General features: G+C 40.8%; 2 protein-coding genes across 3 annotated transcripts in view; both read right to left on the bottom strand.

Annotated features, from left to right (window-relative positions):
* Positions 1–93: 93 nt before the first annotated feature.
* FBXO22 (F-box protein 22) lies at positions 94–9,830 on the bottom strand. The gene is made up of 7 exons (XM_062584008.1): positions 9,694–9,830; positions 9,401–9,533; positions 8,992–9,079; positions 8,456–8,551; positions 6,194–6,358; positions 5,023–5,188; positions 94–3,683 (listed from the first exon to the last, which is right to left on the bottom strand). The coding sequence occupies exons 1-7, from the start codon at positions 9,795–9,797 to the stop codon at positions 3,254–3,256; spliced, it is 1,182 nt and encodes a 393-aa protein (XP_062439992.1). The 5' UTR covers positions 9,798–9,830; the 3' UTR covers positions 94–3,253.
* A 254-nt stretch (positions 9,831–10,084) lies between these two features.
* UBE2Q2 (ubiquitin conjugating enzyme E2 Q2) overlaps positions 10,085–25,432 on the bottom strand; it is a 42,858-nt gene continuing 27,510 nt past the window's right edge. Inside the window, exons 6-13 of one of the 2 annotated variants that reach the window (XM_062583915.1) lie at positions 22,200–22,284; positions 20,063–20,123; positions 17,934–18,024; positions 17,559–17,617; positions 15,977–16,025; positions 14,893–14,988; positions 13,659–13,725; positions 10,085–10,520 (exon numbers count right to left, since the gene is read on the bottom strand). In XM_062583915.1, coding sequence (XP_062439899.1) covers positions 10,489–10,520; positions 13,659–13,725; positions 14,893–14,988; positions 15,977–16,025; positions 17,559–17,617; positions 17,934–18,024; positions 20,063–20,123; positions 22,200–22,284 — 540 coding nt within the window. In that variant the 3' untranslated portion in view covers positions 10,085–10,488. Of the gene's footprint in view, positions 11,820–13,658; positions 13,726–14,892; positions 14,989–15,976; positions 16,026–17,558; positions 17,618–17,933; positions 18,025–20,062; positions 20,124–22,199; positions 22,285–25,432 lie in introns of both variants that reach the window. The other variant, XM_062583914.1, reaches the window with a different exon arrangement.

Genomic DNA, 25,432 nt, shown 5'->3' with positions numbered 1-25,432 from the left:
ACACTGTAACAGATTTACTTCTCGGGGAAAGAGGTCCAGTTTTCCATTTTTCAGAAAGACCAAAATAAACTAAGACGGAACAATGACACCGAGTGATTCCTCAGGTAGACTTTTAATTAAAAATTAATTCTGAAATACATTTAAAGATTTGTTTTTCCCCCCAAAAAAATCTCAATTTGAGGTTTGCATTCTTACCAGCCCTCTTTTCTGCGTGCTGAAAGTTGGAGTTTGGCTGCATCGTTCACATATCTTGGTTTGCTGTTCCCAGCCAAAAGGGCATGATTCAGTATGACTCATTCATCAGTTAAAATAAGGCTTGTTCCAGTATTAACTTGAGCCAAAACAAATCTTCAGGCACAGAAAGTGACCAAAACCCCACATTTTCTTCATCTTTGCAGTTTTCTGGAGGTTTTAACCAAAATTTTTTCCTGACAGTACAGTTGTTAAAATTTAGCATAATTTGGCTCCTCTTCATCAGATTACTCTTGCTTTTTTACAAATGCACATTGAACAAACATTTTATAAGGAGAGGATTTCTGGATTAGTAACTTTGAAATAAAAATTTTAGTAATAGGTTTATGTTTGCTTGGTAAATACTGTTTTGGTTATGCGAGTTTACACACAATTTGCTTATTTTTGTAGTTTTGAAACCTACAGTTCACTTGATCAAAAGAAGCGTTAAAAGAAGAAATGTTCCACAAAATATTACTTCTATCAGGAAAACCCCACACCTTATCCTGCAGGTCTTGTGCCTTTGAAGGTTTTCTTTCCTTTTTCCCCTAAACAATATCCAGTTGTGGTCACTTACGGATTATATATGCTTGCAAGGAGTGTATTGCCATCTGCACTCCTAATTGTGCAGGTAATTTTTTTTAGGGATGTTTTTGAATGGTTAGTAAGAAACACTGCTGTTCACATTTGCCTCAGTTGCTGAATATTCTTTTATCTTTTTTTTTTTTTTTTTTTTTTTTTGAGTGGCAGAGATATAAATTACTGTATTGCAGAACTTCCAAATCTATTCAGAACAAGTATTGGCTTTTGGTATGCTGCTTTCTAAGCGTCTATATTTTAGTTTCACTCAGGAGCTGTTGCAGTTTAAGACCACGTGATACATGAATTCTGGGTTCCAAAACACTTTAATCACAGCTATATGCAGCGTTGTGAATTACGTGACTTCTCTGTCACGTGAGAGGGTCCGGCAGAGACGCTGGGGGTGACCGTAGCGGTTCCAGCCGTGGGGCCGGCCTGGGCCCCCAGGGGCTGCAGGGACCATGCCGGGCCCAGCGCAGGCCCGCAGGCTTCCCCCGGCGTCTCTGTCTCACTGCGTCACTGCAGCATTAAGTGTCTGGCGCTACGGGACTGGGTAGAGAAAACGCCGCCGGTGATCGGTCTGCTCAAAGCGTGCCGTCGTGTTCGGCGGTGCCGTCGCTGCTGCTGGTGCTCGCGATCCGTGTGGCGCGGGCGCTCCGGACGCGTTCCGGGTTGTGCTTCTGGATGACCAGCGGGTCAGCTGCACCGTTTGGCTGCTTTCCTTCGCACCCCGGAGCTCTCGTGCTGTTCGGGGCACCTGGCCGATCGGTCTTCATCCACTCGTGTCGCAGCAGGACGGCAGTCAAAGTTGCCAGGCTTACGCTGCCGGCTGTGCTAGTTTAACGCTCGCGCCACCTGCTCCAGTAGTCCTGACCGTGTTACGGAAACGAAACCGTTTCTTTGCCTGCCCTAAGGCTACGTGGTCTGAGAGGGCCAAAGCTGACGTTCAGGTTGTGCCAAAAAGAGCAAACGTACCCGCCTCACACAGAGGCTTCAAGATCCAAGCAGATCCAGTTCCCAAATACCTTTTCTTCCAAAGGCAGGACCTACAGGTTTTCCACATCAGACCCAGGCTTACTCATCTCCTGTTCGCGGGAGGCCACCGGCAGGTCCCAGCCCCTCACCAAGGAAGGCCCAGCCAAGCGCTGTAACCAAGAGATGTAGGCTCAGATAAAGCTGCCTCTGCCTGAGCTACTTAGGTCCATTCCCATGAAAAGATTTAACTCTACACTGGCAAAAAGTGACACACTGTAGTCTCGGTTGTTACATTTAAAACTGTAACACAGGAGCTGTTCTGTTGTACAGCATACAGCCAAGCATTCTCTTGTTAAACAGAGCAGGACAGAGGCCCGATTTGGCGTTTAGAGGTGTGGTGAAACAGTACAAAATGGATCTTACTTTCTTATTGCTCTATTACTACACGAAAGGAAAAGGGAGGAATTACAAGTAGCCTGAGACTTTGCTGAATTTACTCATCTGAACTCTGTAATGCTAGATTCCAGCACATCTTTGCTAAAGAATTGGCATATAAATGGAACAAAGCCAGATGTTGTATGGCCCACAATTTCGAACCAAAAAACAAAACCCTTCTGAAAGGAATTTAAAAATAGTAAGTAGGGTCTTCATTTTTAGCACTCTGGATTTAAAAAACAATGGGGAGTACGATGATGCAAGAGAACTGAAAAGATGTCCAGTCCATTTTCATTGTGTAAGCTGAATATTCCAAGACCACGACTGGAATTGCTACTACATAAACAGTATCAGATAAATTTTCTACATCAGATATTTAAGAAAACTAAAAATCAACTCAAGATGGTGAGACAAGGTGAGTTTGTAACTGCACAACATCTCCTTAAAGCAGAGGTTTTTCTTCTCCAAAAACAGAGGAAAAGGTACCTTTACGTACTTTAATTTTTTATTTAGTGAGCACTTTGTTATTGTTATCTAAAGATTTTCATTCATTTTATCTAGTAAAATTGTTTAGCTTTGTAAATAGGTCTCAAGTCTAGGCAAGTTGCGCATCTCTTGAAATAAAATCCAGGAAATGGTGGATTTCATGCATCGGTATTTTGGTATGCATCAGTACTTTTTCTAGACTGTTTTACATACATAAATAGAGAACAACAAAATACCGTTTATTTCTGTGTTGATATTTGGAATCCAACTGTCATTTGTGCAAAGCTTACTCATCTTAGAAGAAAGTGGCTTTCTGGTTGCAAAATTCCATCAATAACAATTTACCTGCAGTTCTGATGTGCATACAGAATTATGCAAAATGCAAAGCTTTCTCACAGCTATTATATTAAACTCTATTCAAACTACAAGATTTGATATTGTTATGAAAACAACATTTTGGAAGGTGCTTTCATTGCAAGATGTCCACTCTTCCAGACTTCTCAGTTTTCTGGAATGAAAACATGGAACTGATGTATTAAAAACATATTTACACTTGGTTTGCTTTGGTGGAACCAAGATGAATAAGAGTCATAACTGTAGTATAACCATGAAGCAGGTCCTCCTTTATGTCATTACATTCTCTCAATACGAAATTCCCAGTAACTATTCGATCACATCCTATTTCCCCATGTCCAAAAAAGCCAAAGAGCGGAACATTTGGAAAGAACTTCCTAAATGCATCTGCTTCCATATTCCTTTTGGTTTTATAATGCCGATATCCTCTGCCAACACACGCAAACATGAAGCCAATGGTGTTGCGCTCAGGGATGTTTGCGGCTTTGAGACGCTGCATCGCGGCTTCTGCCGTCCTCTCGTCAGCTACATCCTGGTCTAACAAAACGGTTGCGCTCTGGATCTGGGGGCCGCTGAAAGCCAGTCCGACCACACCGCAGGCATCGCCGGGCTGGGCAGTGTTACTGAAAGGCAACGCACACCGCATTACAAAGCCTTCCGGGGCACCGCGTCACACTTGACTGACTTCTGCTGTCGCAGACGCAGGTGTCCGCACAGACAACCTCCTGAAGTGATTCCGAAAGTCTCTCACAGTTCAAAATCAAACTCCTTCAACACTTTTTTAACATATAGCAAACAGTGGCAAAAATTTTCTATCCACTAGCTACTTGCCAATTCAGCAGTTCATTCAAGTCACAGCTCTGTAATTCCACCTGAACTACGGACAAGCAAAGATGCTCAAAATTTAAATATCAAACCAGGGCAGCAATGAGTAATGGCTTCAGAACCACGTTGCCTCAGTCTCCTTGGTTAGCCAGGACACACTGGTTTTGGTAGTTACCTATTTACACTTTGTTAAGTTTAGTTTAATATATGGTCTGCTCTCTGCGCTTAAGAAATGGCATGGCTGGTACACATCAGATGCATGAAGAACGCTGGCATTACTGTGGAGTCCTGACCTAAGCTGGCAGGAAGTGGCCTGCACGAGCAGCTCTGCACTGCGCTCCCAGCACAGGACACCCAGGCGGGGTCTCTGGCTGTGCTGGCACCAGCACGTCAGACGGCACAAGGGGCTCCACCCGCAGAAAAAGCAGGGGTGCCTGGAGCCCGCGTCGGCCTGCAGGGATCCCGGCAGGAGAGAGGGGTTTAAGCAGGACTATCGCTATTCTGCTCCCCTGTGCTGAGCGCCCTGCAGCAGCTGGAGCACACTGGCGTGCTCCTGGGGCATCTCCCTGTTTGGTTCCATCCAGGAGGAATCTTGTTCGAGCGTTCAGCTGCTGCTCTGCAATGTGAACTAAAATGAGGCAAATGCGGAACCAAAATGTTCACATAAACGGTCTCTTGTCTGAACGAGCAATGATTTATTTGCAAGGTGGAGAGGGACCACGAACGGCGATAAACATACATGGGGGCATTCATAGCTGGAGATCTCCTTCACCGTTCTCCTAGCTGGGTTTCCAGAATCCAGTCTGTACTGTAACATAATCATATAAAGCTTCCAGCTTTTCTTGCTAGATCCTAGCGTAACAGTTGGACTTTATTCTCTTAAAAAAGTACCATTTTAGTCCTGTTAACAGGCATTTCCAATATGAAATAACTAAAAGGCTATTGCATCTGCAGTGTTTTTGCACACTCACCTTTTTTTTTTTTTTTTTTAAAAAAAAAGTAATAAGCTCAGTAACAGCACTCTGACTTTCAGGGATGTTTGATTCCTCACTGGTCACAGTGGTTTTGCACCCAGTACTGTACCTGTCTTTTCTATTTAAAATCTCCCTCACAATTTAGCTTGAAAAAGATACCTACTTCTCAGAGGTCAGTGATGTAAAGCTTTCCACTTGTCCCCCAGCCAGGATGATACTTTTTTCATTCAAAGGATTGACTATTTGATGAAGAAATCGAGTAGCTCCAGATTTCCAGGAATTATAGCCAAACAGAAGAACCACACGGAGATCTGGATTATTTTTCAGACCTAGTAATAAAAAAAATAAATAAAAAAATCAATCCCTTTATTTTTAGATCGTGATCTCTGAAGCCGAAGCATCCTGTTCAAACTCTTCCACGTTCTCCTTAAGTAATACATCACGCCTTTAGTAATGGCTTTCCATTGCCATGATAGTGAAAAGAGTTGGTCAGGCATCCAGGAACTGGGCCCAGTTCTGCACACACAGGAGAACTGCTACAAAAGTTACATTAGCTTCCTCCAGCTTTCAACTTCTTAAGCAGAACACTTGAGTTTTAGCAAGGTCTCTAAAAGCACAGCTTTTTGGTTTTTATTTGGCAGCCGTAACTGACCTTTTAACATGTGAAAACAAAGCACACATCCTTCAACAAGATGCATAACGCAGTAAATAGTTTTACTCGACAAATAAACAAGTTGTATACATCAGTCAGCTGTGTATCCCAAGGTAGAAACTCCCAGATTCCTGGAAGAAAGAGTCTCAAAAAACCCTCATCAAACCATTCTTCACAAATGAGCTACCCTACTAAGAACACAATGTGAGGAGAGTCTTTTCCTCTACCCTTCCTTGCCACAACACATAAGTTACAATCTAAATGCAATATTGTTTTAAACAACAAAACAAGCAGTTCCTCTGCACTCTAGTTTTTAAACTGCTTTGATGGGAACCACTCACGATGGCACGTTAGTAATCTATGATTTATTTTTAGAAAGTAGGGAGATGCTCAAAATGCCACATATATTCACAAGTGTAACAGCTTCCTCTGAGCAGAACTGCTTGGAACCTAGCTTAAGAAATCTGAGATCAATATTCAGAATAACTTAACCTTAATACTCCCAGAGTAAGGGAAGAACAGAGCTGGATAATTATCAACAGTAGCCCTATGGAGCCACCAAGTGCTCTATGCATGCATATAGCACACAAGCTGGTAATTCCACACAGTTCCACACTGGAGCCTAAAAAAGCCAAGTAACAGTTCACAAAACCCCAGATGAAAGGGAAAAAAAAGGACACACCTGCTTCAGCAAATTTACTTTCATCGAAGATTCTGTTCTTTGTGTCTTTAAAAAAATGGAAGGTATGGATTTTCACACCATCAATTTTGGGAAACAAAAGAGCAAAGCCAGCTTCACCTTCTTCAATTTCTTGAGGTCGACTGCTGCTTGAACCCATAGGGGTAACTACAAAGATACAAAAAAGACATCTTGTGTAATGTGATTTCAACGCTTTTGTCTGCATTGCGATACAGATTTTTAAAAAAGCAGAACAGCATAGATGATGTACAACACGACAGCTCATTTCCGCAAGAACGTATCCAATTGACAGTGGGGATTTTTTGTTGCTGCTCTGGAAAGATAAAACCATGTAAGAGTCCCACCGGCTACAGACTATACTGAAGGTGTTTTGGACAGTGAGAAAGATACATTTGGAAAACTTCCCCACATCCATACAAAACAAATCAATTGGAAAACAAGCACTATGCAGTGCAGCTGCTTCAAGCTTTCCTGCCAACTTCTGTAAATATACAAATACAGTAATATTTTTAAGTACTGCAAATGAAAGAGGGAAAGGTGTGATTACAGTGCAAAGCAAGGTGACAAAAATACTGGGAGCGTATTTTGAAATTATGCCGATACCAATCAAACATCATCAACAAGATAAAGAAGTATTAGGACGCTGCATGGGCAATCCTGGGGCCTGGAAGAGCATAAATGGGACAGAACAGAGAGGACTGCTTCAAATGACTGGGGACTTAGATTGGAGCTATATGATGGATCCCCTCCCTAGTAAACACTGAGGAGCCTTCTAATGCCGTTTCATCTTAGGAGAACCAAGCCACCAACGTCAGGAAAAGAACTGCACTGGGGAACTAATTCTACAAAGACAAGGAAGAGCTGATGCGGCTGTAGAAAACACTGGTGAGCCCTAATGCAAACTACAGCATGTACCAGGTATATTCTCTGCACCCATGGTGCAAAGACAAGCCGCCGGGACTAAAAGAATAGAAAGCCTTTTTTGAAGGAACTAGAGGCAGGTGTTTTGTCCGAGCAAACTACAGGCTGTGATGGCTACACCTTTTAAGTATATCAGAAGGACAAACGAGGAAGAAAAACTAAGAAAGCTAACGGATACTGTGGGTAGAAGAACACAGAGATAATTTACCTGCAAATAAGCTAACTCAAAATAAAAGAGAAATCTCTTATCACGTGGATAAAGAAGTACACGAAGAGCCTCTAGTGGGAGCAGAATCACTGGCAGCTATAGCTGCAAGTGACCTCAAGAAATCATCTACACAGTCCCATGCTCCGTCACATCAGAGGCCCAAGCTACTCATATTTCCTCCTGATACAAGTTTGTCAAGACTATTAAAGATTCCAGTGATAAGAGACAGATAGCCTAAAAGCAAATATACTAGGCAGAAAACTACAAAACATTTTGATATATAAAAGGTTGCTACCCAGATGCAGGGCGTAATTTCTCCTCCCTGACCACAGTGAACAGAAAATTTTCTTACGTTGTAGGGAGAGAAATTAAGGTAAAAAAAAATAGGAAAAAAACGTTTTAGTGATAAAAAAGTGAATTACTAGGAAAAGACCAGCAAGAGAAGCTGAGGATTTTCCACTGTTACTGTTAATGCCTCTTGCTAGACCAAACCAGGTGGATACACACTGAGAACGTCACAGGCCTGAGACCTCCCTGTACAACTCCTCCCAGTGTAACTTTTAAAAATACACATATGCAATAAAGCAATTACATTAAGGTAATGACAAATAAAAATTTAGAAACAGTCAAAGTAACTGTGTCTCAGACGAGCACAATCACAATACAAACAAAAATGTCACCATTTTGTTTGCCTGGAAATACTGAAGTTGCATATGGCTTTGGCAAAGTCCACTATAACTATCGGACTCACTTAGTCTCTTCTGAATAAAACTGTTCATTGATTTGCACATTCAATTCCCGATGGCTTCACAGTCTCTCTGAAATCCCTGCTGTATCTATTACCCCCTGCCAAATTAAATCAACCTTTTCAACAACACCTGTACAACATACAAAGTAAGAATTTAAGGCACCCACGTGAACTCCTTAACATTGAAGCTAGGATTGAACACAGTGGGAGCAGTACTCGGCAATAATCTGTGGGAATGCTCTATTCGGTCTGCAGGAACATGCATGCAGAAACACATGGAGCTGTGATAAAGAGGAGCCTGAAAAGATGTGTGATATACCAGACATCCTCAACCTATCTCTCATCAGATCACACATTTTTGTCCTACCTACAATCCCTGGGGTGACGAGTCCAAGAACTTGGCATCGCTTTGGCAACAATTTCTCTAGCGCAATTGCTGTTTCTTTACTGTTCCTTTTTCTTGCTGTTAAAAGGGGGAAAAAAAGAAGGCACAGAAAAGTGAAAGTGAGTTTTCCTGAGTACTAATGGACATGCCTTGCAGTTAATCCCATCCTATTTAAATAGCGCTGCCAATCAACAGCTGCCCAGTTAACAACAAGGCAAACCTGTACTATCTGTGGGAGCAGATCGCTATGGGTACACAGCGCAGAATCAACATCCTGGTCAGGATGAGAAAGTAAGTTTCTGTACATTCTTCTGTGCAATGCAAACCCACATAAAACACCACATGTGTGTGGATTGTGCTTCATAAAACAAATGTCGATCTACATGATCTCATTTTTTTTGCAAAAGATTTGCTTTCCTCTGAAATTCAAATGCAGAGAATTCCATTTCAGCTGACTTTTCCTTCACGCATTGTACTTACAAGTACTTCCTGAAGCAGGAATAAAGTTTAACCGGTACCTTTCTTTTGTTCGTGACACTCCCCGTGTCCACTGAATGTTTCTGCATCTGCTATATAGAGCACAGTTTGTGGCAGCACATGTACTTTCTGTAAAAAGATGCAAGGGGCAAGATTATGCTATTTAGCTGCTTCTCAGTACAGCACCTTCCAAAAGGCATAAGCTAAATTGAAAAAAAAGGGGGGGGGGGGGGGAGAGGGAGATTTCTGAGAGACAGAAAAACAGGAGAGAAAAGGCAGACTCTATTCATTTTTTGCCCTTTCTCCAGTTTTGTTTACGCGAGCGCTGTACGCAACTGCTGGGCACGAAGCCTCTGAACACCCCTTGCTAAGGGAGCGGCCGGCCGTTCGCCGCCTGCCCCGCGAAGGGCCCTGCCGGGGGTCGGGGGGCCGCGGCCGCCGCGCACCCACCTCCAGCTCGCGGGCCAGGGCGCGCACCAGCGCGTGGCTCTCGGCGGGGCCCGGCTCCAGCGCCGACACCCAGGCGACGCGCTGCCGCGCCCGCAGCGTCCGCCGGGCGCACTCCCTCCACAGCCGGCACACGCTGCAAACACGGCCCGCACCGTCAGCGCCGCCGCGCCGCGCCCCTCCCCCGCCCTAACGGCCGCCCAACGGCCGCGCGCTGCCTCAGCGGCGGCGCCAACGGCCGCCGCGCGCCGCCCGCCCCCCGGCCCCGGCCCCGGCCCCGGCCGCGCCGCCCCTACCAGGCAGCGCGCAGCAGCGCCTTGATGGGCAGGAAGCCGAGGACGCGCTCCACCACCTCGGCCAGGCCGCCCAGCACCGCCGCGCCCCGCGCGTCCGTCTCCATGGCCGCGGCCGGCAGCGGCGGCGACGCGGCAGCGCCCTCCGCCCGCTCCCGCCCGCCCCCGAACCCGCCGCGCGAGCGGCCGCGTCACGCGCGCGCCGCGCACGCAGCTTCCCCTTCCGGCAGGCGCGCGTCAGTGACGGCCGCAGCGCGCGGGGGGGGGGGGGGGGGGGCGAGCGCCGCCTGGCGGCGGCACGGGGCGCCCCGGGCCGCGCCATTGGGGGGGGGGGGGGGGGCAGGGGCTGTTCCCGCCCTTTCCAGCCCCCCAGCAGTAACCACAGGAGCGGAGCCATTCTTAAAATGGTTTTTATTCATAAACTTGATGCAAGTTTACAAATTACTGTACATTGCCAAGTAATTCTGCAATGAAAGAGGGGGGGAAAAAAGAAAAAAAAAAAGAGGAAAAAGGGAAAATAAAAGGAGGGAGCGGAACCCAAGGCGTGCGGCGCGCCCGGCCGGGCGCCACAGAGACCGGGCTGCTTTCAGCGGTCCGAGGAGCCTCCGGCTTTAAGGCCTGCAGCGCCTGCGGAGCGCTGCCTCGGCGCCCGGGTTTCGTACAAACACGACACGTACAACCGAGCAAGCAGGAAGGCTGGGGATCACCCGCGCTGCCTCCGCGGAGGGCATCGCAAACAACACGTATCGGAAGCAGTGCCAGATCTCTCTGATTTCTCTTTCAAGCTAAAAACTGGATCTAGAAGCGAACGCACAAGGACCCATGGGTGCCTGATAAGAGAAAAGAGCACAAATTTGATAGTCAACTGAAAAAAAAAAAAAAAAAACTAACAAAAACATGCTTCTGGGCTTCTAAAAGTGCTTAATCCATGGTACACACCCTTAATTCAACCCCAGAGGGGTGCAAAGGCCTAATGACTAGTACTACAACCAAAATAGAACCGATTTAGGTAAGGCAATGAAATAGTGTAATTACACAGACCCAGATTATTTCCTAATAAAGAAAGCACAGTTCCCATTAGTCTCTCAATAACAAAACCACTCCTCATGACTATGGCAACGTTTCTTAAATCTCTGAATCAGGTGATGTATTTTTGTACTTTATCGTAGCTTTTATATAAAACTTTTCATTCAAGGACTTTCATCTCAATTTGTGCCAATCACTTTATAAGTTCATTAGTTTACAAATGATTGCAACAACCCGTTAATAAAAATGGAACACCTAAAAAGGGTTTTAGTATTTTAAATAACTTCAAGCTTCATACTGTGGCTCTTGTTAAGTAGGTTGAGCCAACAAGTAGCAGGAACAGCCCAGCAAGTTCTGATGCCCCAGTGGAAGTGACTAGTTACAAGGTTTCATTGGCACAGCCTTGCTCTGCTTAAAAACAAAACAAAAGCAAAAAATCTAAACAAAGAGCATCTTCTCCAAGAAACTGTTCATATTCTCATACAGCCATGAAAAAATGTTTAATGACTTAACGTACAAGTGTTTTTCCTATATCATTAATTTGGAAATACTACAAATGCTGTCATTTTAGACCAGAAAAACTACCGTGATTTGAAAGACCTGACAATTCCTAAAACAATATTAAACAACGTATTAAAGTTCTTGGCTTTTAAATGAAATAATACAACCCAAGTTTCTGCAGTCTGCATCCTGCAAAAGGTAAGAAATACACAAAAGTGTGTGAACAACTCCTATTTAATGATCTTTAGTAACTTGATAGCCTGCTTTAGGAAGTTTACACTTTTAAATAAAAAAAGGGGTAAGGAAAGGGTTGGCCCAAATATGCTTAATCCATAAGAACAAATACAGTAAAGGCCAAAACTGCTCAGTCCAAGATATCTAAGAAGAGCGGAATGGTAAGGCTGTTACTTTAAGTGTCAGTTGACAGATTATCCACTAACTTATCTAATAGCTAAAGTCTTCAGTACGGCTGTTATAGGGGCACTCATAGCTTGAGTCTGTGTGTGTTGGAAAACATAAAAAAGAGCTCAGTTTGTTGATGTTGGTCCAGGTATACAAGAGTCCTCAATATTAACCATCTTCCTTTGGAGGAGTGTACCAGCCTATGGAGAAGAGAGAAACGCATTAAGTACCCACACCACTACGCTAAGATGATCTTTTGTTGAATTTGTGGGAGATGGAGACCTAAATGGGCTCCTTCCTTCTTACAAGTAAAAGAGTTCAGTGAGAGCCAATGCCTTAAATACTAGTGGTCTCCAGTGGGAGATAAAGCAATTGGCATGTTCCAGGATCAGACCCAGGATTTGTGTATGAAAATAAAATACTCGAGTATGTTTGTTTGTTTGTTTTTATATGGCAGCTGCTGTCTTGCTGCTGCCATGTAACAAGATGGACACCAATAATGGAAGCTGTTAAAGGAGGAACACTGCTATAAAAACAACTAAGGTGGCATATCACTTAAAAAAAAAAAAAAAAGTTATTCCAGCCACTTAATGCATACAGACATACAAATGACTGCACTGAGATAAGTATATATATATAAATCCTGTTTTAAACATTGAAGAGCTGGGCACATGCAAATATTTGAAGGGTTTACTTTACTTTAGCAATTCTTGGTGTAAGAATGGGCTCAAGTGTCAGTTGTTCAGCAGCTGAACATATCAGGAAGCAAGCTATTCATGCCAAATCCTATCCAATCAAGTACACTTAGCTTTATCTAGCTATCTCCAGATCTCCAATCTTAGGTTTCCCAGCCACTGCAGTAAAATTTTCTCTAAATTTGGTACAGGACCTATTCATGTTGTCCCAAAGAATAAGCAGCAGCTGTAAGTTAAAAACACCTTTCGCAGCAGCATTAAATGCTGTGAACACTTTGGGTAAAGCTTCTGATGCAGCAGTAATCACTGTAGTCAAGGCTAGCATATAGCTAGAAGTAAACAGCCATGCTGGCTTTGGTAGCAAACTAAAGAAGCAAAAAACTCAGTTAATGGAAAGATCAATACATCACAAAACTGGAAAACATCTTAGTCATTATCTTTGGTTGTCTTCCCAATACTGCATTCATTTCCCAGTAACAGATTCACAGCAAATAGTATATTCACTACATTCATTTCAGAAGTGGGGAAACTGAGGTGTTCACTACAGTTACACTGAAATAAGCTCTCACTCAGAGCAACCTGAATTCCCAGAGGATGCTGTGTCCAACCTGGATCAAAGAATATCACTGAAGCAGGAATTAAGATTAATTCCCTTGCCATGAGACAAGGATACCAGCTCTGCTGACTACTTTTATATGACATATAAAGTCACTTACATTTCCCAGAGCCTCAGATAATTTGTTGTCTTCCCATTCTGCCATAAAGGCAATTATACTTGAAGCACTTTATGAAATACTTTCTTATGCCAGTTGAGAAACCATTAACTGGCTTTTTATATAGGGGAAAAAAATATGGCTCCCATTTCCATTGTACGATTTTCCAGACAGTGTAGTTCATTTGGACTTCTCATAATTTTTAGTCTCTGGCCTTTTACACTTTCTCTCTTCCTGAATTACTGCTACTTTGGTCTTGCATTATTTAGACAACACGTTTTTGGAAAGAGGCAGACAAGCTTCTAGGAGGTCCTATATCTTGAATTGTCTTATTTGTTAGTGAAGTAACAATATTTACTAGAACTGCGTGAAAATGAAATGAAATTCAACTACCTTTCAAAAGATAGTAGGAACACAGGTTACATTCTTATTAGCTAGAAAAGCTGCAGAGATCATTAGTCTAGTTACTCTATGTAATTTTGTCTTCCTAGTATGAGATGAAAAGAAACACTACTTATGGTTTTCCAAGCCAACATTAAGGCACTCCAGCACTTTAGGTTTCACTGCTGTCAAGTATCAAATCCCAGGCTGTTCTACAGACAAAGAACAGAAGTTGTAAGAATGTACATACCATTTTTCTCATGTATTTGTACTAGTGACTTATAGGACTGCTGTGCTCTTGCTAGATTATATTGATTCTGAAAGAAAAAAAACACACACTAACATAAAGGAGCAGCATCTAAACACGCGAGACAAAACAGTGTTAATGAAGAAACTCTACAGTGGGCTTCCAAATAAAACTCACGCACTACATTACAACATGCCTGGCTTTCAAGTACAAGACAAATACTATTTATCTTCTAATTTTTCCTCCATCATAAGCTACATAACTCCTGCTACTGGAAAGGCCCCTATTTCAAAGGGTCCAGGACCTGTGATAATTTAGAAGTGTGTGTTATCAGTTGAAACTGTAGGGCTTCAAGCATCCCTGACCATAACTCTGCCTTAGTCAGCCAACCAGTTACCAGGCTGGATGGAACTGTGATAATAAAAGCCTTTTAAATCTAATATACAGTGGTAACTCCAATAGCAGAGTCAGAATTATGTATCACAAGACACTCGTATTCCATCTTTTCTACCCTTGAATCACTACCTAGTAAGTGGCATCTGAGTTACAATTTCTTTGATTAAAAAAAAAAAAGTCTCTTTCCTAAATAGCACCTAATACTTCACAATTACTTCTTCTTTAAGTACATTAAGTACATTACCAGTATGCACACTTGGAAGACAATTATGTTTTAGATTAATGCTGAATGGCTGGCTCAGAAGAATTTGCATAGTGTTATTTTTCACTCTTTCATAAAACTTTGCAAGTGTTTAGTCCAGCAAAAGGAGGAGAACTTTAATATTAGTACACACAATCACGGCAGTTAGGCTGTTATCTGCAGCTCTGCTCAGAGAGCCAGAATTCCCAAATCCTCCTAAAAAGAACACAGTATTATTTGGAATTGTGTCAGTTCAGATTGAAGAATTTTAATCCTTTCAGAAGGGGAGTCAGAAATGGAGAGATCCAGAAGCTTTACACAGAAAACAGGCTTTCAGGGAGAAAGCTACATGATGAACACATTCTATTTTATGTGGAGAATACAAATCTACCTGTCTATAGGACTCTGCCCACCTTAAGAACTTCTCACACATTCATAATTCTTTAGCATCCAATAAAGTACTCAAAATGCACCAGAAGTTGAGGCAAATCAAAACTCAAGTGTATTTGCATTGACACTTCTGCCATTAAGTATATTCCATATATAGTCAAAGAAATGGAAGGCTAATAGTAGTTTAAGCAATATACACAGCGTATTTACCTTGTTGGCTCCAAACTGTACTCTGGCTTTTCCTTTGACTAAAGTGGCATTGATCTGCATGATGACTGACTCTATTGAATAGGCACTGCTCCAGCCCTAGCGAAAGAAGAAAAGACTTCTATGTAATACATATTTACTCCTTGTGCTCACCTTGCAAGTCTACTTTGGAATGCGTGTTTCGGGGATTATTTGCCAACAGAAAAAACATTTTTATAGTTTTAACTACTTGTTTCCAGTTAATAATTTTTATTTCCAAGACAAATGCAGAAGCTGATATTCAGTGTTGGCGCTAAGAATTTGTTGGAAAAACAAAAAGGCCAAGCTGTACACATACCCAGAACACAGCAAGACAGAAACAAGAACAGCTAGATCATAGCATCTACATATTTTTAGTAACTTCACAACAGAAATTACAACTTTAGAAGACTGCTTTCTAATGAAGTAAATAAGTGAGCCAAGATGATTTTGCTTTAATTTAAGATACTGCTTCTCTCTAGCACTACCTTACCTTCCAGGGTTCACAAAAGTTTCTGCCAAGCTTGCAATCAGTTTCATCTTTTAAATGAAAAAAACAAAAAACGAAAAAACCTACTGTCTACTCAAAAATTACCTAAGCCTACAATCTCCTACATTCCACACTTCTCCAGGACTGACTTTGTGCAGTAGCAGCAGCTTCTGGAAAAGAAAACAGAATGCCTTGCTCCTTAAAATTCAAAGGAAGTCACTTCTACATGGGCTTCCTTTCAGAAATTAAAAAAGTTGATGTGTTCTTACTTATTGCCTCTTCCTCAAACCTCTTGTAACCTATTCAAGGCAGAAAAGATGAAAACCTTCCACTAATTCAGGAAGGCAAATTTTGTGGGACTAAGATATATTATACCATGCTTCCTTTGGACGTATGTGATTTAATCCATGCAGAGACTCAAACTCACAGAGGAAATACTTATTTTCATTATTTTAGAGTATGCTTCTGTTATTATGTGGATAACAGCTACAACTATCAAGTGTCTTTTTACTAAAGCAGTGCACCTTTCTTGATGACTTTTGCCATTCCAGTTACAAGAGGAAGAGAGTCTGCATTCACCTGTTTAGTAAGAAGTTCCATGCATAATGCACCTCCACCTAGAACATACCTAGAAATAAACACAGAAATTTAATTACATTTAACATCATCAGTTAGTAAAATGATCAGATGGTTCACAACACTTCAGGCTTTCACAATTTAAAGTTTTTGCTCACAAAGCTGAAATGCTCTTTAGAGTAATATACTGTAACTTGCTAGCCATATGTATTATTGCAGAGCAGATTAGCATTGAGACAAGAGAAACTAATTTGCTTTGCTAACTACAAGAAAAGCTTACTAAAAAAATCAGTGACTTAGCTAGTCTGCACAATTATTTATACAACTGTGCACAGATTGTGTGGCAGGAATGCTGCTTTTCATGGTTTCACTATGGACATAGTACCAGTGTGTAGTTGTAAAATAAACCCACTTCTGGAGAGGAATTTGTCACAATTCCAGCCAGTTCAGGTGTTTATATATCAAAGATATAGACAAACGAGATAGAGCAGACTGTCTTCATTTGATCTTTCCATATAAACCATTTTCTAATTTCAGTAACACTTCACCATGTACTGCGTTTTCTAAGGACTCAGTCAGCACGTCCAGGTATCACAGGACCTGAACTGAGGGGAGAAACTTTACCACACCAAAAATGTAGTCTCTGACAGTCAAGGCACGTAATCAATGTACAGCTCTACACACCATTCACAGGGGAACCATCGCCAGCATCCAAAACTCCTACACGATTCTCTTTTCCAGCAGAATTGTTCAAAAGAAGTCCAAGTAGAAGAAAACCAGAATCCTAAATATGGTCTTCCCAGCATCTGGCACTGCTTGTTTGCTTTTTTTTGTAGTGGCAACTATTATGAATATCATTTAACTGCACTGATTTTCTTGAATGAAAAACCGAACAGTAATTAAACAAATCAGAATCCGCACCAGCTACCATAGGCTGCATTTTCAAATGTACAAGCATGATAATTTCTGTCAGCAAGAGGTACATAAAAGCCTTAGAAGGTGAATTTAGTCTTCTCTCCACAGATATATACAAGGTTCCCTGTCAGAGGCAGCATTTTAACCACACTGCAGATAACAGTTTTGGAGTGTGGTGTCTTAAGTTTAGTATTTAAGCATTAACACTTGAAGTTTTAGACAAAAAGCCTTACTGCAGTGTTACCAAAAAAGTTAAGACTGTCCAGCAGTCTTAAGGTGATGCAAGATCAAGACCCCTTCAAGGCTCCAATTCAAAAAACCCACTATCCTGAACAAGAGGAGAAGTAATGCTGATGTTTACCATCCAAAAAGGCCAGTTTTAAAACTCAAAAGCAGTAACAGACTCTTTCAAAGCTGGACACTAAATAACAATTCAGAGGAATTGCATCCAGCTGGAATATGCCTCCGGCCTGTTGCCTACTAGGAGTGCATAATGCTTGAGAAGCAAGTCTCCATGTCACACACTGAGCCTGTTGCCAAACTCTAGCTCTACAGCAGCCCATGATTACGTATTTACAGGAAATGTCTCAAAGGCTATTAGTAGTCACCAATCTCAGCTGTAACGTTTTCACCACAAAGCAAAAATTTCTGTAAAACAACTCCAACTTACCCTCCTGTGAGCACAGGAGATACCACTCGCACAAAGGGAGGATCAAAGGGGAAGTTATCCTGGAAAGGATAACACACACAGGTTAAGAACTATACTGTAACACTGCTTTCCTATCCAGGAGATATTTCTAAAGGTTTATTTGGCAGATAAGATTTAAAGCAATAACATTCTTCAGTTCTGTAGAAATCAGTTTTCCACAGTACTGTCTGAAAAGTGATCTTCAGAATGCTTTAACGCCACACTGAAAGCTGCATTTTTTTTTAATTTAACTTCCACCTTCATCTTTCTCAAAGAACAGCTGAGGGTAACTTCATTCATTTTCTACAGTAAGCTAGGAATATTTTTATCACTGCCTTTCTTCCAATAGCCACATACCTTAAAAGAGAAGTTGAGTAAGATGTATTCTACACCTTCTTTTTCTTTTAAGACCTGAAGATCACTATGCAATGGGCTGTCAGGATCAACCCTATAAAAGAAAAAGGAAAAGATCCTGGATTAAGTTAACTTCAGTTTCTGTAAAGTAGTAATTACTCTTAAAGAGCTATTGTATGTACTTGTAGTTTCAGCAAATTAAAGAAAATTAATGCTTACATTTCACAGAAGAGCACTACCTTGTAATCAGCATGAAATTTTGCTGTAAAACACTGCATTCCCCATCACTATCAAATGGGTTTTGAATATTGGTAGGAAAAGGAAAAAAAAAATAGAAAAAGACATACTTATTTGAAAATAGTAATTTTATTCTCTTCAGTTCACTGGAAGTACATCCCAAGAAGGGAGAAAAAAAGATTTTTAACAGGAAGACTGAAATGATCTAGCTTTTGGTATACAGGTAGTAAATCCATTACAGGGTATGTGATCACAGTTCTGTACTAGCTGTTAAAAATAACATGCATCTGCAGAAGTACTACAGCCACAGCTCTTGCTCTCTGCAGAATTTCAACAATTGATTGTTATAAAATGTTGATGGCAAGCAGCCTGGACATTAACTCAGACACTACTGGGTTGATCCCACCCAGGCACTGATACCCCAGCAGCTTTTGCAAAAGGCTAGTCAAATAATGCCTGTAGCAAGCTCACAGCACGTCTTAAAGGGACTGTGGGCTATTAAATCCCATCTTCTACTAAAGGAAGATCCACAGACTTACTAGATTACATTTCAGAACTAGTCAGATAGTTTGTCCCCATCCTGCAAACGGGAAGCTATTCCAGAAAATATTTCCTGATACTTTCAAACCTACTATTTCTAGCCAAAGCTGGGCCAGTTCAGAGCTACTTGTTCTAGTAACAGCACTATCCCTTAGACGAAGGGACTCCTCTTCTTGACATTTATCCTCTTGTCTACATGCAGTTCATTCACTGCAGACACTTTTTGCTGGGATAAAAAGAAGATCTTTTCTTATCTCAGTCTCTGGAAGCCACTTGCTCCATCTACTTTGTTTTCTTTTTCTTGAAGGCAGATGATCAGAACTGCCCACACTACTTAAGTGAGGTTTCAAAACACTGCACAGTAGTCTGAGCAGTATTACACAAGTGCTGCATGTAAGTGCTGGATGTACAAGGCCTCCTCTAATAAGGCAAAGATCTTCTTCTGCCATAGCGTCATTCCTGTTGGTTTCTGCCTCAAAAGTGTTCATATGCTTGTGATTACACTAAGAAGGAAATTAAACTGTACGACTACGCACTAATTGCTGATACGACTCCTACTGCTGGGGTGAGTTCCTACAGACAGGTCAACCACTGTGATGAAATAGCTTCAGTCCTTAGGCACATGCACTATGGCCTATCTGAACTGATGAAGTTTTATCTCTCTTCATCTTTTACAGAAGAGATGCAACCGGCCAGCCCAGTTAGGCAGGTTTCCCTTTTCTACAGGTTACATTGTTTGATGATGCTGTATTATCCTGCTAGCAGAAATAATTTTGATAGAACAACTCTAGAAATAAAGCAAAAAAAGGTGTACACTACTGACAAGGTAAGAGCTCTCATTTTCTCCTGAATTTGTTTGTAGCATCAGCCAGTACAAACAGCTAGCAGGAGTACGGAACAGAAGGTGAACAAGTTCAGAACTTTGTCATACCTAAAACAAGAAAAGTTTAAATCCTGCATGTCCGTTGAGCTACAAAATTAAGAAATAGTGCTACTAAAACAGTTCTGTTCCTTCTTGTACTTTGAATGAGGCCTGTACTTTCAAAATCCAAACAAACCAAACAAACTAAAGCCACCCAGGCAAGAGTCCTAGACAGGGAATTTTATTAGAGGTTTCATATTTTGGAGTAGTTTTGGAAGGAGATTTGTACAATAATAAAAGTTAGTGATGCACATTGATTTGGCTGTGCAAAGAAGTTTTTTGTCCTATTACTAGAACTCAATCTTTGTATGCATCTGATACCAGAATTGTAGCCAAACAACATATTTTATATGCTCTGGTTCTCACTCAATGGAATCTCTGCAGCAATAGTAAAATAGATTCTTCAGGACATCAAAAGAGTTTAAAAACTTACTTTAAAAGCTTAACGTGCCACTCATATAAGCTGTCATTTACCAGTTCCACTGAATAAATCCCTGTGAAAAATATCAGACGGAATTAGTAACACACTAAATTTAAAAAAGGCAGAATTTAGCACAAACTTATTCTTTCCTTTTAAATACAAATACTCTTAGTGGATGTAAAAAATAGATTAGATACTCATACTGAGGATGCGTCCTTTCTCCAACAGCAGAAGCACTTCTGAGCAACAGACGTTCTGCAGAGAAGAATCCCTGGCCCTCTGCCCCCCATCTCCTTCCTCCCTCCCCCTGAAAAACCATACACGCTTTCACTTCTGTTAAAAAAAAAAAAAAATCCACATGAATCAATTTCTTTCTCTAGCCATTCCTCCCCCCCTTTCAATTCCTTTGAATTGAAAGGGAGTGAAAACACTTTCCATATCTGTAACACCAACTTGGTTAGTACTCAGTCTATTTGATACCCAGTTAAAGACCCACATGGTAAAACACTTAACACAGTCCCAAGTATGCAGCATTATATTTCACAGGCTGCAATTAGTGTTTGTTTGTAGACCCCGACAGGACACTGGACAGGGTAGGGAAACTTTCTTCACAGTTTAGCAAGATTTACTTTCCTTCATCATTTAGACAGTGATATTTCCTACCTCAGGAGTTTAGTATTTTTCAACTATGAACAAGCTTATATGTTTATCTGAAGTTACTTATTTAAAGCCAAAAGATGGAATTGCTGAGAACCTAAATCCTCACCCAGAACTATCCATGTTATACGCACTCCTGGCTGTACCTCTAGCAGTATCAATAACTGAACAAACACCACGCAATTTTTCATAGTCCAACAGATTTGTTACAGTCAATCCTTGATCTAACCAAGGAAAGTGAACTCTGAAGACCATGCATAGGTAGTAAAGCATCCTTCATGACTAGATGCAGGTCTGTTTCTAAGCTCTTCCCAGCTCCATTAATCCATTCTTTACCAGATAAATGGCAGATTAGGGCATATTAGCAAGCACTCACTTGGGATAAAACCTTCAAGTAGGCTACACTAGATCAATACTCGGTTAATCAAGTTTATCTCAGACATTTTACTACTATCCACAATACTTCCACACATACAACTGTTTACCTCAGAGGTAAATACAACAAATCAGAACAGGAGCCTGTTGTCTCTTCAGCTCTACCCTTCTACACACAAATGAAAATGCCATAGCCCACAAAGACAACTTAAGCCCACTACAAACAAACTAGAAGAGCAGTTCGGAAAAGCACAAGATAACAAACTGAAATTTAGACCGATTTTCTAACCAGTCTACCTGTTCCTATCCTGACCTGCATCAGAAAGTTCTCATCACTAGCTGCAGTGATCAGTAGGCAACCAGGCTGGCCTACAGGAATACAATTTGCATGAAATCTATACTAACTTCTACTTGTTATACAGTAATACCCAGACAAATCAACATGCCAAATCTTTTGGAGAAGGTTTAGACAGTACCACTATATGGAGCAAATAAGCCAACCAGCTAATCAAGACAACGTCATTTAACTAACCAATAAAAGGCAGTATGTGCTTGCTATTCAAAGAAAAACAAGTGTAACAGGGCAAGCTTATTCTCTCACCACTGCTTATTTTCTATTGCTGTTTGTATCCAAGAAATATATGGAGCCTGGGATCAGACTAGCATTACCACAAAAGAATAAAGTGACAGCAGTATACTTCAGGTTAAATCTTGCTTTATGATGACAAAACCTCCTACTGTTGAACACAAATCCCTTTGCAGCAGATGTTTTCTCTGCAAGCAGTACTACCACTGGGATACCTGGAGAAGTGAATTCAGGTAGTTCTGAAAACTCAAGAACTCCCACAGGAGTCATCTAACACTGCTAGGACTCATCTACCCCAACAGCATTCTCAAAGTTATACCAATCCTGTTAATTTTGGCATGAAGCTTCATGTAAGAAAAACATTTTAGAGGAAATGCATCCTGACTTTCTTTTTCCCTCCACAAACACACTATTTCTTTTAGTGAAACATGTATACACACACAACTACAGAACATGGAAGATCTGGCAGAAAATATTCACCAAGAGAATTCTTTTAAATTGTATTAAAAAGGAATATTTGAAGCACCTTACCTGTTTTATAACTCTGTGATCTATATATATCCCTGAGTTCTTTCATAAGTCGATCTGAAGCCTGAACTGACCCAGAGACTGCACCCTGAAACAAACAAGACTTTGAATAAGTGAAAATATTTACAGTGTGCAGCTTTATTTGCACTGCAAGATTACAGTACCTTGAAGGTATTAATAATACATTTATTTCTCTATGGATGTTAGATTTTTGAGAAGTCTTATGTCTTAGCAAGTGAAGACTCACTAAAGTAAGTCATAGAAAGTAAAAGATTCAAAACAGCTTCAATAGCAGCAGATGAATATATACTACAATATGGTATAGGTGATTTAAACTTTTAAGCTACAACGAAAGAAGTAATTTTCCGTAAACGAGTTCATAATCTCTTTGGCTTCCTGACTGCAAGTTGGATCCACAGTGTATTTCTAATTGTGAAATATTTCCTTTCAGCTTCTGCTTTCATGCACTAGAAAGACAGACTAGCAGTAATTCTAAGAACAAACTTCTGCACATAAGATCATACTGTTTTCTTACAAGTACACTCTCATTTGGTTATGAAACAAGGTGTAAGAGCTGGGAAGTATCTGCTATAGAATACTGGCTTCTGGTAAAGTAAAACTAACAAGTATTTTTAGAAAACAGAACAAGTAATACTTGGCCACCTATTTTCTGCAATAGGGAGAAAAGGTAACCAATGCTTACGCAGAGGAGGACTAAATAAGTAAATCTTAAAATACCAAGCTCTTTTGACACGATTTGTCATAGCTATTGTAGTTGAAACAACCACAGAAGAGGCATCTTCCATTTACAGCTCAGTTCTGTATTTCTTAGCATCCCAAACTGACTGAGAAATCTGAGCATATAATTTCTGACCCTGGCATTTCAGTCTGAGGATGCAACAGTGCTAAAAATAAACAATAAAAAGACCTTTAAGTCACCGCATATAAAATAAGATAGGCTCTAAGAAATATCAGTTACTAACCAACCAGTGAATGCACCAGTTATCAAGTAACTGATGTCTACTCACATCAACTCCTGGATTGTATTCTGTACACCTCCACAGCAACAATTTTGTGACCTTTATTTCCATCAAGTTACTGAAATTCTGTATTTAGTGTTGGCAGAGTACCTTGATATTTATTTATTTAATTTCTTATGTGCTGTAGTAATTGGGAAAAAAAGCTACACTCAAACACTCCAGAGCGTCAGCATAACTGTCATCATAACTCATGATAAACTAAAATGATATGCGTGTGTATATATATATATATATATATATATATATGTATAAAAGGTTAGTTTTAGCATGTCTAGAGTAGCCTCAGTAGACTTTGTTACAGTGTTTTCATCCTTTTTGCAATTTTTTGGCTTCCCAGGAGTTTTTTTTGGGGGTATCCATCCCTGCACACCAACATTAAACAAAGTTAGAATTGCTCCTTTAAAGGATCCACAGACCTTAGACTACAAACCATTAATCTGTGATCAAGACAGAGAATAGCTATTCTGCTAAAATGCTTAATCCAAGAAATTAAGCACAGCACCTAAAGTTACATGCTCTTAACTACCATTCAAGGAAGCTAAAGAGGGAGCATAGGGAGATTAATCACTGTTCCAGTTAGCATTAATGCTATTCACCACACCTTTGAAACAGTCTCCATTATAGCATGACTTTTGTATTTTATAGTTGAAATTAAAGTGTTGTTTGGAAGAAAGTACTATTTGGATCAAGCCACTATGTGAAGCAGGGACTTCAGTTTTGTCTCTAGCAGTACCTAAATTAACAACATTAACTTACAAATTGCATCCAGAGGATTCTTGAATCTGAATTCAGTCTGAGATTATAAGTAACTGAGTATTTTTTAATGGAAGAGTGGAACTCTCCTCTCCAGCAGAAATAAAGCTCTCATTTCTCTAGTTATGAGATTAAGATTTACAACCACAGTTGCCTTAGAATCATGCCCAATCATGGGACATAAGAGGTATCTGTCAGGTGGGGTTAATGTCAAGAGGCAAGAACAGAACAGTACAGTCACTTGATCTGTAAGCTGAAGAGTTTCAAAGAGCTGTCACCCAAGCTCCAAGCCATTTTCCTATGAGGTTACCAAGTGGGCACAAAGTCTCACAAGAAGTCTCTCATGTGCAGTATGTGCAAACAGACTGCAAATGAGGTTGTCCCTCAGAGCAATGCAGCAGTCAGTCATTGAGGGGAAGTCCTTGCTGCAGGAGGTAAGTGTTTACATGGACAATGCTCCATTTGTGAGGGCTGCAAATAAACATTTCACTTGCGAAGTCCCGGAGCCATACCCTGTTGGACTTCAGAAATTTGAGACACATCACTCCAGGCTTGTCCTGTTCCCATGTCTTCCCCTCTAGGATCTGCTCTTACCACTGCCAGAAGCAGGAAACTTCAGGTGCAAGTTAGTATAGACATTACACTCTTCAGAAGTGTTTTTTTATCCTTAGATTTGTATTTTAGTGCAAACAAATTTATGAGTAAAATACTCTATAGTACAGTTCATTCTTAAACAACTTCTAAGAAAACTGACTTAAGCTTCCCACTCACAAGTTAGTAATACATAATTAAACATGCAGAAATCACCACAGCACATGCCACGGTGCAAGTTATCTACTGCAGTAAGCCTGCAGAGATCTGCAAATGGCTTGACATCTGCCAGTCTCCGTTTTTTTTTAAATGCTTCCAGCTCTCTCCTTTTGAGGCATTCTGTTTTGCTCCTTCCACCCCCTAAAACCACAGTGATGGTCTGCTCCTTAAATGAATTATCCTAAGGAATAAGTTGTAGCTCACTGAACACTGATGTAGCTTTAAATGCAAATATGGAATACTGTCTGTCATCTATCAGGTGAGAAAAATACTTCACACCTTAAAATATTACAGTAAATCACCTCACTCAGATGTTTTCAATAATTCAGCTGCATATCCAAAATTATCTGCCAAAACAAAAACAAACTCTAAACAAACAAAAAGATCCAAAGAGACCCAAAGAGAGCTACAAATAAAAGTTACCTCTATTGTCACTTAACATTTTCAGTATTTGTTCAGAAGTGCATTCATTCCTGGAGGTTAAAGTAGAATCAGAACAACGCAAATGACACCTTCAACTTCATAAAAATCTAAACATGAAAGCAGAGACATTTGGGACTCCTACAGGGAAGTGCATGAACTCCTCAGTTGGAAATGAAAAAGCTAATAGCATTATCTAAATAAGAAAATTAT

The sequence above is a fragment of the Rhea pennata genome, chromosome 10, assembly GCF_028389875.1.
Source record: "Rhea pennata isolate bPtePen1 chromosome 10, bPtePen1.pri, whole genome shotgun sequence".
In the NCBI taxonomy this organism is placed as follows: Eukaryota; Metazoa; Chordata; class Aves; order Rheiformes; family Rheidae; genus Rhea; species Rhea pennata.
Note: the sequence above shows the minus strand (reverse complement) of the source record. Positions and strands in the feature narration are given on the sequence as shown.